The sequence below is a fragment of the Vulpes lagopus genome, chromosome 6 (assembly GCF_018345385.1).
Source record: "Vulpes lagopus strain Blue_001 chromosome 6, ASM1834538v1, whole genome shotgun sequence".
NCBI classification, from domain to species: Eukaryota; Metazoa; Chordata; class Mammalia; order Carnivora; family Canidae; genus Vulpes; species Vulpes lagopus.
Window position 1 is genome coordinate 4916984 of NC_054829.1, and position 14262 is coordinate 4931245.

Below are 14262 nucleotides of genomic sequence, written 5' to 3' on the forward strand. Positions count from 1 at the left end.
GGGCAAGCAGGGAGCGAGTCACACAGATAAATGCACATCTACAACTGCGGCAGAATGACACGTGCTACTGGGACCAGGCACATGTGCCACCCTGGCATATAGAGGGGGGGGCTCTGACGTCAGAGCCCAAACTGCAGGGAAGTGGCCACCGTGCCAGGATGGTGACAGATGAGGAGTCAAGTCTGGTATAGGAGAAGTGAGGTCGAAGAAGGAAAAAGAGGAAGGGAAATGCAAGAGTAGGAAGAGGTACCAGGAGTGCTGTGGGCACCAGGCCTCTGCACCTGGGGGCCAGCTGTGACGGGCAGGAGTGACGGGCAGGGCTGACACAGGACGGGCGGGGGGGGGGGCCCACCGGGGGTCTAGTGGAGCGGGGGGTCCTACCAGCTAGCATTTGCATGAGGTGGGGGGCTCTTGCCACTGGGCAGAGGCTGGTGCTTGGTTTTCTCATCAGTGAAACAGGGTACCATCCACCCACTTACTGCGCAGGGCGTTGGGGGAAAGTATGTAAAACAAAGGATCTGAAAGTGCTCGCTGAGCCGGGAAGTCCTGTGCTCACTAACCAGCATCACCACTCTTCAGGGAACCTCTGGCCTTACTGTGCTCGGTTCTGGTCAATGCTTAGGACGATACTGCACCTTGTCTGCAGAGCTCCTGATTCCCGGGGCAGGTACGCTTTGCACTGACTTAGTTGCCGTGCGTGCACTGTGATGCTTCAGTGTTACCCTGACAGGGGCTCCCTGACAGGTTGTCCCTGACAGGATGCTGAGCTGGGGCTGTCTCTGCTTCGTTGACTGCTGTGTTCCTAACCCTTAGCACGGTGCCAGAAAAACAGGCTATGCCCACTGAGCATCTGCTCAGGCACTGAGTGCTGGGGGACCGGAGGCTGGTGGCGAGGGCCAGACAGAGCTGAACTGATCCTCTTCCCCGAGCTGTTCTCTTGTACCCCTGCTTTCATGGGACTATCACACAGGGAGATCTATGCAACCAGCAGCTCTTCATGGAGGGCCAGAGGTGCCCAGTAAAGGAGCCGGGAGCAGCTAGAGAAACAGGCCCCACAGGGGCTCTCACCTGTGGCTGAAGTTCTTCTCTCTAGAGACTCCTGACGCTGTTGCTGGTGCTGCTGCTCCATCACTTGTCTGAAAAACAACAGCAGAGCAGGTCTGACTTCTCGGAGCTGAGAACAATGTGGCTCTGTGTCCGGGAGCCTGGGCTGCAGAGTTGGGTTTCGCTGGCACTCCCTGAGAGCCACTGCATGCCCGGGGCTGGGGGCCTCAGCGGTGAGCTCGCCCCCTCCACCCTGGCCCCGCCTGCCAGGCTTGCTGTCCTCACTGAAGGGAGGTGGGGCATGTGACTGGTTCCAGGTCCCCGAACAACTGAGTGCTGGCAGTACCCTTGAACAATCTCATGAAGGCTGGGGCGACCATCTGGCTGAGTGACCAAGCTTTTCCCCAGGCTGGACATGCTCATCTAGCTTTTGGGGGGCCTAGAACCTCAGCAGACCTGACCTAAGGGTCGCCCATTCTTAATACAAATGACTATGTTTCCTGGAACGATTTTTAGGCATTACTGGTTGCCAAGAGAAGGGACACTAAGCCGGCATGTCCTCATTCTTTTTACCCCAGATCTAGCTGCAGGCCAGGCCTACATCAGAGAGCCATCTGGTAGGCTGCAGTGTGATGCTGTGTGTGCCTCAGTGGGCACTAGCATCCTGGGTCCTTAAGGCAGAGTGACCTTGGTGATCTTGAAGGCTGGTTGAGTGAGGACACCAACCCACAAATATTTCTACAGAATCCGGGACTGAGATGCTGAGGCAGAAGGCATGCAGACTCCGGAGAGCAGCAAGGCTTTAACTGGTTCAAACCACCTTTAATTAGCTCTGCTGATGAAGCACAGGTTGAAGGGACGTTCTCACACCTACTCTGGGCTCAATGGGAAAGCGTGCTAGAGGCAGGCCATGGTTTCTGCCCTGGCCACGAAGGGCAGCGGCAGAGCGGGAAGCTGCTAGCCACGGGTCTGCACTGTACCCTCAGTTTTCAGTGAGCTGATGCTTCTCTGGTGCTGGAACCATGCCCGGCACGTAGCAGCTGCTCAGTAAGTGCTTTGTGAAGCAACAGATACACATAGGAAGGAATAAATACAGCTGCCTTCATCTCAAGAAAGGTCAATGACACAGCACCTTTTCCAGAGGGGACCCAGAGTTTACTGCAAAGACCATTCAGAGGTAGCAAGCTTTCTGGGCTCCTGTTCTGGGATCATGGCTTTGTTACTGTGGGCAAGTCACACCCCTTCCCCAGACATCGGCTTCTCTGCAGAAGAAGCACCACAACACATGTTCAGGGCTGAACATGTGTTGATCATGTGTGATCCCTATGAAATCACGGTAAAGACCCTTTTGGCGCGAAAGGTGTTTGAAAAGCTCCCAACAGTGCCTGCATCAGCTTCTCTATCCAAGATGCTGACACATCACCCAAAACTCCAACTTTCCCAGCAGGATCCGTATGCTTAGCTGCCCCTGGTAAAATGAAGGCACTTGGAAGTCCTCAAAAATCAGGTGTGGATTTCAGACCCTGTTTGTGAGAGGGTACAAGGTTCCTGGGCTTAGAGTCACCACCTCGTGTTGGGCCCCCACGGAAGTCATGGTGTGAGGTGACCAGCAGGGACGAGGAGCAGGTCGCGGCCCTGTGGCCGGTGCTGACTCCTGCAGGTCGCAGGCCTCCAGGGGGCGCTCCAGCCCACGGAGCGTGGACCGCAGGTGGCCTCCGAAGGAATGCTGGCCTTCCGTGGTGGGGCAAGGTAATGCAGGCTGGTGTGTAACCAGTTCTGAGAGCTCTGCCCTGTACATCATTCCTGAGTCCACCTTCTCAGGGTGGAAGCAGCCCCGAGACCCAGCAGAAGGCTGAGCGGGGACCGCAGGGGGTGCCGATCCTGGTGCTGCCTCTAACTGCTCGTAACCTTGGATAAGTCCTTTCCACTCTCCGGGCTTATGTAAGGGATGGTACCAGTAACAGGAGCCTTGGAAGGTTAGTGTGAGAAGTAAAACGAACCAAAGCCTGTAAAAGCCCTTCACAGGCAACAACATGCTGTATTCTTGAGGGGCCAGAAGACAGGCCCATGGAATCAAGAGACCCGTGGGAATTGATAGAAGGAGTCTCCTGTCCATAGGCAGTCTAGAAGCACAGTCCCATCTTTATTTCTTTGAGGTGTGCAGGGTGAGGAATACCACTGTTATGTTCCAATGGGTAACAGGCCTAGAGCAGGAAGGTGCCCAGGGTTACAGAGCACCCCGTGGGGCCAGAAGGCACTCAGAGGTTACCAGCTATGGCCTTCAGTCCTCCAGGGTGGGGGAAAGGCTAGAGGAAGGAGGGCCCTGGAGATCCAGCCAGCTGAGGGGTGGGGACGGGGCCTCCCCAACTCCCAGCCCATGATTCCACATGAGGCTAGCTGCAGGCCCCCGGCTCAGCCCCTCGTCCAAGAACCTGGGTGGGGAAGGCTTGCACCCGGCCCTCGTCCTGGGCACAGCTCCCACAAAGCCCGATGCAGAGCCTCTCAGAGACGCAGAGCCCCTGCCGAGGCGATAGGCCGGGTACACACCCTGGCCCTGCCTTTCCTGGCAACGTGACCTGGGGTGGCTGCTCCCTCCTTGGCCACCACGAACTCTTCTGTAAGTTCAGGACAATGGTACTGGCCCCTCCTCCCTCCTCCCAGTATGAGTGCTTTAGAAGCTCCTTGGAGGGGATCCCTGGGTGGCTCAGAGGTTTAGCGCCGCCTTCAGCCCAGGGTGTGATCCAGGAGACCCCAGATCGAGTCCCACGTTGGGCTTCCTGCATGGAGCCTGCTTCTGCCTGTGTCTCTGCCTCTCCCTCTCTCTGTGTCTCTCATGAATAAATAATAAAAATAAAATCTTAAAAAAAAAAAAAAAAAAGAAGCTCCTTGGAGTGGGGGTGGATGTCATTCAAGGCTCACATCCCATGGAAGCTGCCTCCTCCATGGCCTGGCAAATGAGGACAACAACTCGGCCCCGGCCAAGCAGTTGGAGAGCAGCTGCAGCCGCTGAAGGGCATTCACCACCTTTGTCCACCTTAGTCTCACCTGGATGGTGAGTGGGCTGGGGTCAAGATCCTCCTGAGGCGCTCTGGCACCCGCCCAAAGCAGCCAGTGAGGGAGTGGCGGGCAGCCCTGGGTGGGTCGGCCTGCCTATCTCCAGCAGCGTGGCCTTGGTCACATCACCGAACCCCTCCACAGCATGACAACCACCTCCTAACACACGTGGGAGGGCTGAGTGAGGTAAGTGAACAGCACCCAGGATGCTGCAGACCGGAGGTCTCCATGAGACCACACGTTCCCTTCCTTGCTCTGGCAAAGCCACAATGAACGTGCTCCCTCTTCCGTCTGGTCTGGCCTGTCCCCACCCTGGTGTGTGTCTCTGGGAGTCCTGGCCCTAGCTGCAGGCGTGTCCTCTGCTCGCCACAGGGTGCCACTGGCCCTGGCTGGGGGATTACCTTCTCTGGATGTCCATCTCTTCAGGAGAGGGGCCATTCTGCACCTGACGCTGGGTGGAGGGGCCTGTGGGGCAGAGAAGCACAGAAGCACAGCGGTTAGTGGAGAAGGAAGGCCCTGGCAAAGCAACCTGGAGCTCTCCCCGTCTCTGCCCTCCTGGCCCACAGGAGTGGTCCCTGCCCCCTCAACGGTCCCCAGCCTGCCCCATCAATCACCTCTCTATCCCCGTCTTGAGGTTCTTCTCTCAGAGCCCAGTACAGGACAACATTGCTCACGTGGCTCAGAGTCCATCACGTAGCTATTGAACCCTCTCTCCTTCCCTTCCACACTGCACTTGCTGTGTCCTTACTTCTTCACTGTCTCGGGCCTCTCCACATCCCACCAAGCCGTTCCAACTAAAATCACCAGTGTGCTCAGCATCACCAAACCCAGGAGATCCATTCTGTCCCGCCTTTTGAGCAGAGGGTTCAGTGGGTTCAGTGTCAGAGCCAGGGATTTCACATCTGGTCTGGTGGGGCCGCAGCCCGGGCTCCTCACCACGATGCGGGGCCCTCCTGTCTGCATCTAGGAGCCTGCAGCTGTGGGTGGGAAGGACACAGTGAGGCACAGATGGCAGAGGCTGTCACGGACAGAGCCTTCCAGGCCACACACCCTTGCCCTGGACTCTGAAGGAGTCTGAGCAGTCCAGGTCTGCTGCGTGCACCCTATGTTCAGATGGGGGCTGGTGCTGTGCCACACATGCAAGAAAAGGCAGGCTTCTGCCCTAAACTGAGAAAGAGCTGATTGTTCCCTTCTCTTTGCCAGCTCAGATGTCACTGAGGAACTGCACAGAGTCACAGTGACAGGGAGGGACCCTGGGCAGGCTGGTCCGACCTCACTGACTACATGGGGAAGGAGCTTGTCTCCCCTCTAGGACAAAGGGGCAGCCACAGTTAGCCCACAGCAAAGCCCACAATGTGTGCAAGGCTTCTCCCACAAGTGCTTCGCGCTGCAGAAGGATTGGCAGGTGGTCCCTGGATCTGGGGCACAGCTGGGGACAGAGAACAACAGAATCTCAAAGCCAAAATGGATCATCTGATTGTAGGGCAGTCTCCTGCCCAGTGCAGGAGTCTCCTGTGTGCCTCCCAAGCAGTGACTGCTGCCCAATCCCAGCAACGGAAGCCACTACCTCCATGTGACCACGACCACATGCTTGCTTCCACAGAGGTCTTAAACCTGCCCATCCTCAAAGACCCTGTCTCTACCACCAGGAGGGACACAACATGGGTCAAATCTTTCCATGCCCTGAGCGAGCTTCCATGTTCAGCAGTCTCTAGACCTTGCTGTCCTGGGCCCTAGTACCCACTTTAGTCAAGTTCTCAGGGAGCCACGTCTTGCTGCTTTCCTGGCCCCAGTATGAATGTTCCAGCTGGGGAAGGAGGAGGCCAGTGGGCCTTCTGCTTGGTGGGAGGAGAGTGCCCTCCAGCACTCAGGGAAAAATGCTTCCCTGGGTCAAGCTGCTGGAGCCCGCCCTTGCTTGGTGCCTTCTGCTGCTCTCTCATGATGGGCAGGAGAGAAGGCGCCTAAGTGCTTTTACAGACATGACTTGTAAATACCTCGCGTGGCGGCCTGGCACACGATAGGCATCAGATCAATCTCAGGTTTCTTTCTCCAACTCTAAACACGTTTTAAAAATTAAATAATTTAACATATAATTTTGATCTTTTTAATAGAAATTGGTTTTTCTGACTTTAAGTAACATGTAACATGTTCAGTACAGACTTTTGAAAATTTAAAACACATCCTTGGGGCACCTAGGTGGCTCAGTCAGTTGGGCATCTGCCTTTGGCTCAGGTCGTGATCCTGGGGTCCTGGGATTGAGTCCCACATCAGGGTCCCTGCCTCTCCCTCTGCCCCTCACCTCACTCGTGTGTGCTCTCTCTCGCTCTCTCAAGTAAATAAATAAAATCTTAAAAGCAAACAAATAAACAACAAATCCTTGATGGGGTTCTTTCTCTCCTACAGGGAAGACCCAGGTGCTAGGGCTCCTTCCTCCTTGTTCTCAGGAAGTAGGAGTGGGAGCAGATATCTGCTATACGGCAGAGTCCAGGCACTTTCCTAAATTGTTTTAAAAAGATTTATTTATTTATTCATGAGAGAGAGAAAGAGAGAGGCAGAGACATGAGCTGAGGGAGAAGCAGGCTCCATGCAGGGAGCCTGATGTGGGACTCGATCCCAGGACCCTAGGATCATGACCTGAGCCCAAGGCAGACGCTCAACTGCTGAGCCACCCAGGGGTCCCCACTTTCCTAATTTAATTGAAATTCACCTTCATTCTTGCAACCCTGTCAGCCACTGAGTGGAACTGTAATGGGTGAGGTGGCCTGAAAGGGGAAATGACTTGCTCTGGGTCTCACAGACAGCAAGTGGCAGAGCCAGACTCAATTGACCTGCAAAAGGCCACTCTCCCTTCCATTCAATCACACCACGGGGTCGGACGGAGACCAGCTTAAGAGTGAAGAATGAAGGTGGCAGGGTGGCAGGGTGGCAGGCTGGCTCTCCAGGGCCACAGGTTGGACAGGTGTCCTCTGACCCCCACCCAGAGGGTCTATGCCTCTACCCACTTGTCCTGGCTGAGGCAGGAAGGATTTGAGACATCTCAGCCTCCCCTCTTCACCCCATTCTGGGAATCAGGGGCAGCTGCTCTGCCTCACCTCAGGGCCTGGCCTTGGCTGCTGAGCCCGTGTCTGAATCTGGAGTCGCCCTTCTTCCAGGGTTGAGCCCGTCCCAGAGACCCTGTTTAGCACGTGGTCTAAGGACCAGAGCCCATCCTTATCCGAGCTAGGCTCTCCTAGCACTGAGGTCATGTGATGCTTGAGCTCTGCTAACAGCTCAGACATCTCTGTGTCTGCCGGCCTGGTCTGGCCTCGGTCACTGGGACTCTTTCCCATCCCATTGTTAGGACCCTAGATGGCAGCAGATGGCCTCCACAGTGGTCTGTGGTGGTCTTGTGCTGGTGAGCCTCATTCTGCCTGTTGGGCCGGACTTCCTCCCAACACCTTCAGCCAGCCAATTCCTTCAGAGGGTGGAGGACGCTGGACAGGAACCTGGCTGTTCCCAGGGGGCTCTGGCCCCTACACTGCAGGCATACTTCAAAACTAGACAGTTGGGGGACGCCCAAATGGCTCAGTGGTTGAGTGTTTGCCTTCGGCTCAGGTCGTGATCCAGGGTCCTGGGACTGAGTCCCACATCGGGCTCCCTGCAAGGAGCCTGCTTCTGCCTCTACCCATGTCTCTGCCTCTGTGTCTCTCATAAATAAATCAATAAAATCTTACAAAAAAACAAAACACTAGATCGTTGGAATTTTAGACACTGCAAAGGAGGAAGAGAAAAGGCTTGGCTGTATAAGGCGTTCCATTCTTCTCAAACCAAGAAAATGTTAGTCTGTTTTGAACTAGAAGGATCCTTAATGTTAGGAAGCACGGTCCCTTTGTCTCAGAGGTGGGAGCTGCGGCCCGGGAAAGGGGCCTGGGAGTGTCACACGGGGTATCTGCAGCAGCCATGAGGTTCCCACTGTCTCCTTCCTTCCTCCTGGCCTATTCCCCCAGTGGCCCCAGTGGCCCCAGTGGCAGAGCAGGGAGGAGGACGGGGGGAGGATTTCTCCTCCTGAGCTGTCTAGGATTCCTTGGGAAAGCCCTGGCACAGCCCATTTGCAGGAGCTTCCTCAGTGGGAAATCCCGGGGTGGGAACACTGGGTGGCTGTTAATCACTCCCATGTGTCCCAGAGCCAAGTTATTTCTGGGTAGTCCCTGTGGTGCAACTGGAAGCCAAGGTGGAGGCCATGCAGAGACCCCTGCCGTGGAGTCGTCTCAGGTCAGCCAAGCCCTCGCCTTCAGGATCCTGGTGAGAGGGGTAGGGGGGACCCCTGGCTCCCCCGCCCTCCTCGGCCTCCCACTTCCAGCTGGTGATCCACTCTTACTGCAGCATTGTGCAAGAGCCCGACGGAGCCCACCCGCCTCTCCATGCCCACATGCCTGCCTCGGCATCTCTCTCCTGGACTGACGGGACCCTCTGCCTCCACCCTCTCCCCTTGCTTCCTGCCCCTCTTAAACACACACATCACAGCCTCCATGATCTGTGGCAAACACAAGCCTGACCCCCCAGGGGGTTGGGGCTACACTTGGGGGAAGAGGACTCCAGCCTACCCGGTAGCTGCTGCTTCCAGCCCCACCTCTGCAGCAGACCTTTCACATCTGCTCCCTCGACTGACCACATGCTGTGCTCCCCACCTCTCTGTCCTTGGCTGGGGCACTCAGTCTACCTGGGGTGCTGTCTGCAAGGCTCAACGCCAGTCACCTCATCCAGGAAGCCTTCTTATATCCTCACACTCCTCACTGCTTGATATGCAAGGGCTTGTCACAGCACAGCTTTCTCACTAATATTATAGACGTTTGCAAGCACTCTTCTCTTCCCTATGAGGTCTTGGGCTGCTTGAGGGCAGAGACCGTATCTCTTACTCATCACCCTGTGCATAGCGCCCAGCTCACACCAGACACTTGGTATGTTTTGCTGAATTGAGGTGGGGTGGTTAGAGGGAACTTGTGACCACAGGTGAAGGGATGGGGCTGAACTCACTCAGATGAAAATAAAAACCCCTTAAGAGATAAGCCACAGAAACACAAGCGACCCCTAAATTCAGGCTTGTTTAGAGAGGAGGCTGGTCAAGGGAGGGTTTCCTGGCTAACTATCCCCTGCCATAACCAGGACTGAGCTGGCAGCAGGACCCAGCCTTTGTCACAGGGCTCTGTGTTTGATGTGCTCTTCGGCACAGAACCCCCTCGGCTCTGCACATAGCTGTGTGCTGACGCCCCTCTGTGGAAACGTAGGCCAGACACTCTTTTGAGGAGATCATGTTTATCTGCCATGTCCCCACAAGGTACTGATCTGGGCAGGCAGGCAGGGAGATGGCCCAGGGTTGGGAGGGAGAAGGCCTGGCCAGGGTTTGGGCCCACACCTGTCAGCTGGGCCTCCTTGCCTATAAAATAAATGTAAATATGACTTCTAAAGCCAACAGTGGCACCTCACAAAGCTGCTGTGAAGAATAAACAGACTGCATGAAAAAGTACTCTGTAAACCATAAAGGCCTGGAAACTTTTCTTTTTTATTAGTACTAAAAGCAAATTCCTGGGGTGCCTCAGTCGGTTAAGCACCTGACTCTTGATCTCAGCTCAGGCTGTGTGAACCCCGTGTTGGGCTCTGTGCTGAGTGTGGAGCCCCCTTAAAAAAAAAAAAAAAAAGCAATTCTCTGGTTGGCGTCTCCTCCGAGTCCAACATCTCTTGCTAATCACAGGCCTGCCTGCAACCTTGCACACTCAAACGCCCCTTTACACCAGTCGGGCTGCTGGTGCTTTTAGGAAGGCTCCCCACTCACAGAGCAGTCCTCTCTGCCAGCCTCCATGCCTGCCTGCACCGCCCAGTCGGTCCCACCACAGCCCTGTATAAGGTGTGGTGGTGTCTCTTAGAGGGGAGGGGACCTGCTGAGGCCAAGGGGCTCCTGACGCTGGCCTCCATGTCACAGCTTGCTGAGCATGGGCGCTGGTTTGGGGCTTCAATGAAGACAACCCTCATCCTCTCTCATGTGGCTCAGATAAGTGTTGCCAAAGTTACGATAGAGAACCTGTCGGCACTACAGACATGTGAACGAGAAAAAGGGAAATGTGAGGTGGAACAGCAAACAAAGGTGGGGAGAAGCAGGGTGCCGGTGCGTGACCGGTGTGTGGGCCCGGCCCGGGCGGAGGGTGGCCTGTGCCTGCGCTGGCAGACGCCTGTCTGAACAGAGCGAGGGGCAGGGCACGGGGGTGAGGCCCACACTGATACTCGCAGCCGGGCCTGTCTGCTCCACGTCCCGCTGGACAGTGATGCTTCTTGGGGGAAGGAGCTGACTTCCCGCCATCTCTGAGGCCCACTTTCCAGACAGCTTTAAGATCCATCAGACATCTGCTCCTACAGAACATGCTGGTGACCCAGAGGAGGACTATTCATCCTTAGGGGTCAGGAGGTGGGAGAAGATAGAGGAGAAAACCAAGTTAGATGGGGCTGAGGCCGGGCCAAACTCCAGCCATGAGCCCATCTTGGAGGAGTGATGCAGGACCCTGGCCAGAGTGGCTGGGGCTGGCCCCCACACCACAGAGGCTGGGGGACTGGAGGGAGAGTCCACATGACTACCTGGGGCACTGGTGTCAGCCAGACCAAAGGACAAAGTGGGGCCAGGGGGTCTGAGGTAATCTCTGAGCAGTGGCACTTCTCCCTGGGGCTCCTGGAGGATGTGGGACCCACAAGCAGGGTGGCAATGATCATCCCACCCTTCACAGGGCTGTTGTGAGGTGGGATGTGAGCACACCTGGTGCTGGTACTTTCTAAAGGCTTCTACAGCTCTGTCTTTGACATAAAGATTTGACAGAGGATTCTAATGTGAGGTACACCCACCCTGTGTAACAGAAAGGGGCTGGGGGAGAGCAGCTGACACAGGAAAACCAGGTCGCACGACTGGCTCCAGGAGAATGAACCAGCCGTGGGGGATGCTTGGCCCCGGTCCTGCCCAGTGGTAGGGGGCACCTCCCTGTGGGGACTCAGCTAGTGCGGAGCTCCTTGGCCACGAGGACACAGTATGAATGCCTGCCCGGACCAGGAGAGACAGTCAAAATGAACCCAGGCCAACAGCGGTCTGACTTCTACTCTCCAGGGACAGAACTGTTTTGTTCTCTGTATCCCCAGGACATGGTTTCTGGCCTACGATCAACACGCGGGCAGCATTTGTTGAATAAGCGAACGATGAGGCCCCCAAGCAAACTGTGTGAAGATTTCCAACCAAATGTCAAGACTACAGCAGGTGACACATTCTTAAAGTTCTCAGCTCACAGCTGGAAACAGTCAGTGGTCAGGCCGGCGACTGCCTCATAAGCCTTGAGATATTACAGCAGGAGAGACACAGCAGGTCGCCAACAGAGGTGGTGCTCGGAAATGACCACAGATGGGGTAAGGGAAGAGGGAGCCCAGGTTTCCTGAGGAGGTATTATGTTCTGCGCACAGGGTCTGTGTGGGGTTCCCACTGCTGGTCCTCGTCCTCATGGGCGGGAACCTTGCTAGCACTGCTCCCACGGGTGCCTTCAGGACCAGGCAGGCGGCCTTTCAAGTGTTGGCCTAGAGGCCTCTGCACCGTGGACAGTGCTCATGCCCCCAGCAGCCCCCACCGGGAGTGAACAGCCCAGGCCTCCTGCTCCCCCTTGTTCCCATTTTCCCTCCCCATTCCTGGCTGGCCTCTTCTGTACTGCTCCAGTTTATACAAATCCCCTTCAGAGTGAATTTGGGGCCGGGACACCCAAGTTCTTGTTTGAATTCTGCTCAAAGTAGTTAGGTACCTTGAGAAATCCCTCCTTCTCTGGGCCTCAATTTACCATAAAGTGAGAAGGATGGAACCAATGATCACCTAGTTCTAACTCTCTGAAACTGAAAAGGACAAAGAAGGAAAGAGACCAAGATGGGGACAGTGGTTACCTGCAGATTGTGGGATTATTTCCCCTTTTTCAACTTCCAAATTCTGTACACGTGTGACGTATTACCTTACAATAGGGAAACACACATACAATAAAGAAACACATGGCTGAGAGTCCCCACGGAGGGAACAAGTGCTCCTCTGTGACTCCATTCTCCATGAGTCTGGTGGTGCGGGGTCGATGGAGGCCCTTACGGCTCCTGGCCCAGGTACCCCACTTTAAATTATACAGCCTGAGGTAGGCAGATAAGCCGAGGTGTTGCTGACACCTCCTCCTGAGAGAGACTGTCCTCCTGCCTGTCCATTAACATTCATGAGGCTCTGGGACATCGACCCCCTGGGCTCCTCTGGGACAGAAGGGACAGGCTAGGTTTCGAGTTAGTCTCTATAGGAAAGGCATCCCCTGGGCCTCCTGAAAAGATGGAACCTGAGATCCCAGGAGTGCCAGGGACAAAGGATCCAGCACCTGCTCAGTGATGCTTGATGGCATTTCTGGCCAGCAAACGACAGCTACTTAATCTGGGTTGGGCAGAGTCCCAAGCCCCTCTGAGGTCCCCTCCTCCTCTCTGCCATCTCTGGCTGCCTCCTTCCCCTCTCTCTAGAAGGCCCCTGCATTTTGGGTTGATTTAAAAGTGGCTCTCTGTGGTGGAGGCAGCCTTCCTGGACCAACGCCTTAGCACCCATTCCCTCTCCTTTCAGGGCTTCTACTGCCAGGTAAGCTAGTACCCATGCGGGAATGGAGTCTGTGGTCTGGGCTGGAGTCTTTGGAATTGCCTTGCCAAGGCCACACAGGAATTGGTGGTAGAGCTGGGACCAGCGCCCAGGACAAATGTCTCCCAGCCCAGGGCTCTGGCTGGACAGGCAGCTGTCTCCCCACTTCCACGCTTACAGAGCCAAGGTGTCTGAGCAGTAGACAACCCTGACTGCCACCTCCTGCTTTCATGACAGCTCAGCTGCTTGTCTGGGTTACCCTGGGTGAGTCTTCCAGTGCCTTTCCCGCCAAGGCCTTGCTAATGAACTGAGGCTCATGGTGGACTGATACGTGAGGTAGCTGCGGGGTCACCCATTATGCCCTTGTAACAGACCCTCACTCCTGAGCCTGCAAGTTATGGTTCAATCATCACCCCCTGGTGACCAATGGCTAACCCTGAATCAAAAGGCCAGTGTCTAAATGACCCGAAGCCCTGGAAGGTCAGCCAGTGCAGATGCGAGGACTGTGATTCCGAGAGGGAGCTAAGGCCTGGGCCATACAGTGAGAAGCACCTTCCTGGAGTCTAGAGAGGACAGGCCTTTGCACTGTGTCAAGGGCAGCAGGAGGCCTGTGGAGGAAGCAGCCCCTGCTCCCTGTCCCCGTCCTTGCATAGAAGGCCTGGGAGGCCCTGTTCTCGGGACAAGTAAGGCTGGGACCTAGGCCCCTGGCTTCCAGGCCAGGATACGGCCAACCAGCCTGCCTCATCCCCTCAGGCTGTGTTCCTCAGACCCCTTATTTTCCTGCTGAAATAACTTGTCTCCCTTTCCTAATAAGCTCACTGCAGCACATATAACGAACCTTGAAAAGAATCTCAGAATAAAGAACAATAGAAATCTATCACACCTTTACAGTGTGCATGACAAAGTGCCCCTGCATGATTTGGTCATTAACCTGCTCAACTTTCCAGGGTGGGGCCTATCAGACCTCCCTTAGAGGCGAAGAGATGGGGGCTCGGAGAGGGTGAGCGACCACCCAAGGCCACAGAGGAGCCCACGTCTCCTGAGCTCAGTCTGTACACTGCTTCTGCCCACATTTCTGCGATGCCTCAGTGCAAAACAGGGTTTACCCTCTGGTCAGCCACTAATGGGTGCTCCATCCCAAGACCCAGAGCTCATGCCCACCATCCCAGCTGATGGGAGCAGAAGGAGAGGCCCGTGAGGGGCGGGGAGGAAGGGTCCATGAAGAGGAGCAGGGAGGAGCCCTTGTGAGGAAGAGGAAAGACCCCCCGCCCCCACCCTGAGAAGAGCAGGGAGGAGCCCCCCAGTGGGAAGGGAGGAGCCACCTCCCTCCATGCGGTGTGGGGAGCCCCCATGAAGAACAGGGAGGAGCCCCCCGTGAGGACAGGAGCAGCCCCCTTCCCACCCTGAGGAGCACGGAGGGGCCCCATCACCTACAGCTCACTCTGCAAAGCACGGTGCAGTCGCAGTGGCAGAAGCAGAAGCAGTGGAAGGTCCACTCTCTGCTGACCATTACGGGCAGGCCC

At 55.9% G+C, this 14262-nt stretch overlaps 1 protein-coding gene across 3 annotated transcripts in view; it reads right to left on the reverse strand.

Moving 5' to 3' along the window:
- EVL (Enah/Vasp-like) overlaps positions 1-14262 on the reverse strand; it is a 108970-nt gene that overhangs the window by 16450 nt on the left and 78258 nt on the right. For all 3 annotated transcript variants that reach the window (XM_041759201.1, XM_041759199.1, XM_041759200.1), the window contains exons 4-5: positions 4500-4563; positions 1069-1136 (exon numbers count right to left, since the gene is read on the reverse strand). In XM_041759201.1, the coding sequence (XP_041615135.1) occupies positions 1069-1136; positions 4500-4563 (132 nt within the window). The remainder of the gene's footprint in view (positions 1-1068; positions 1137-4499; positions 4564-14262) is intronic.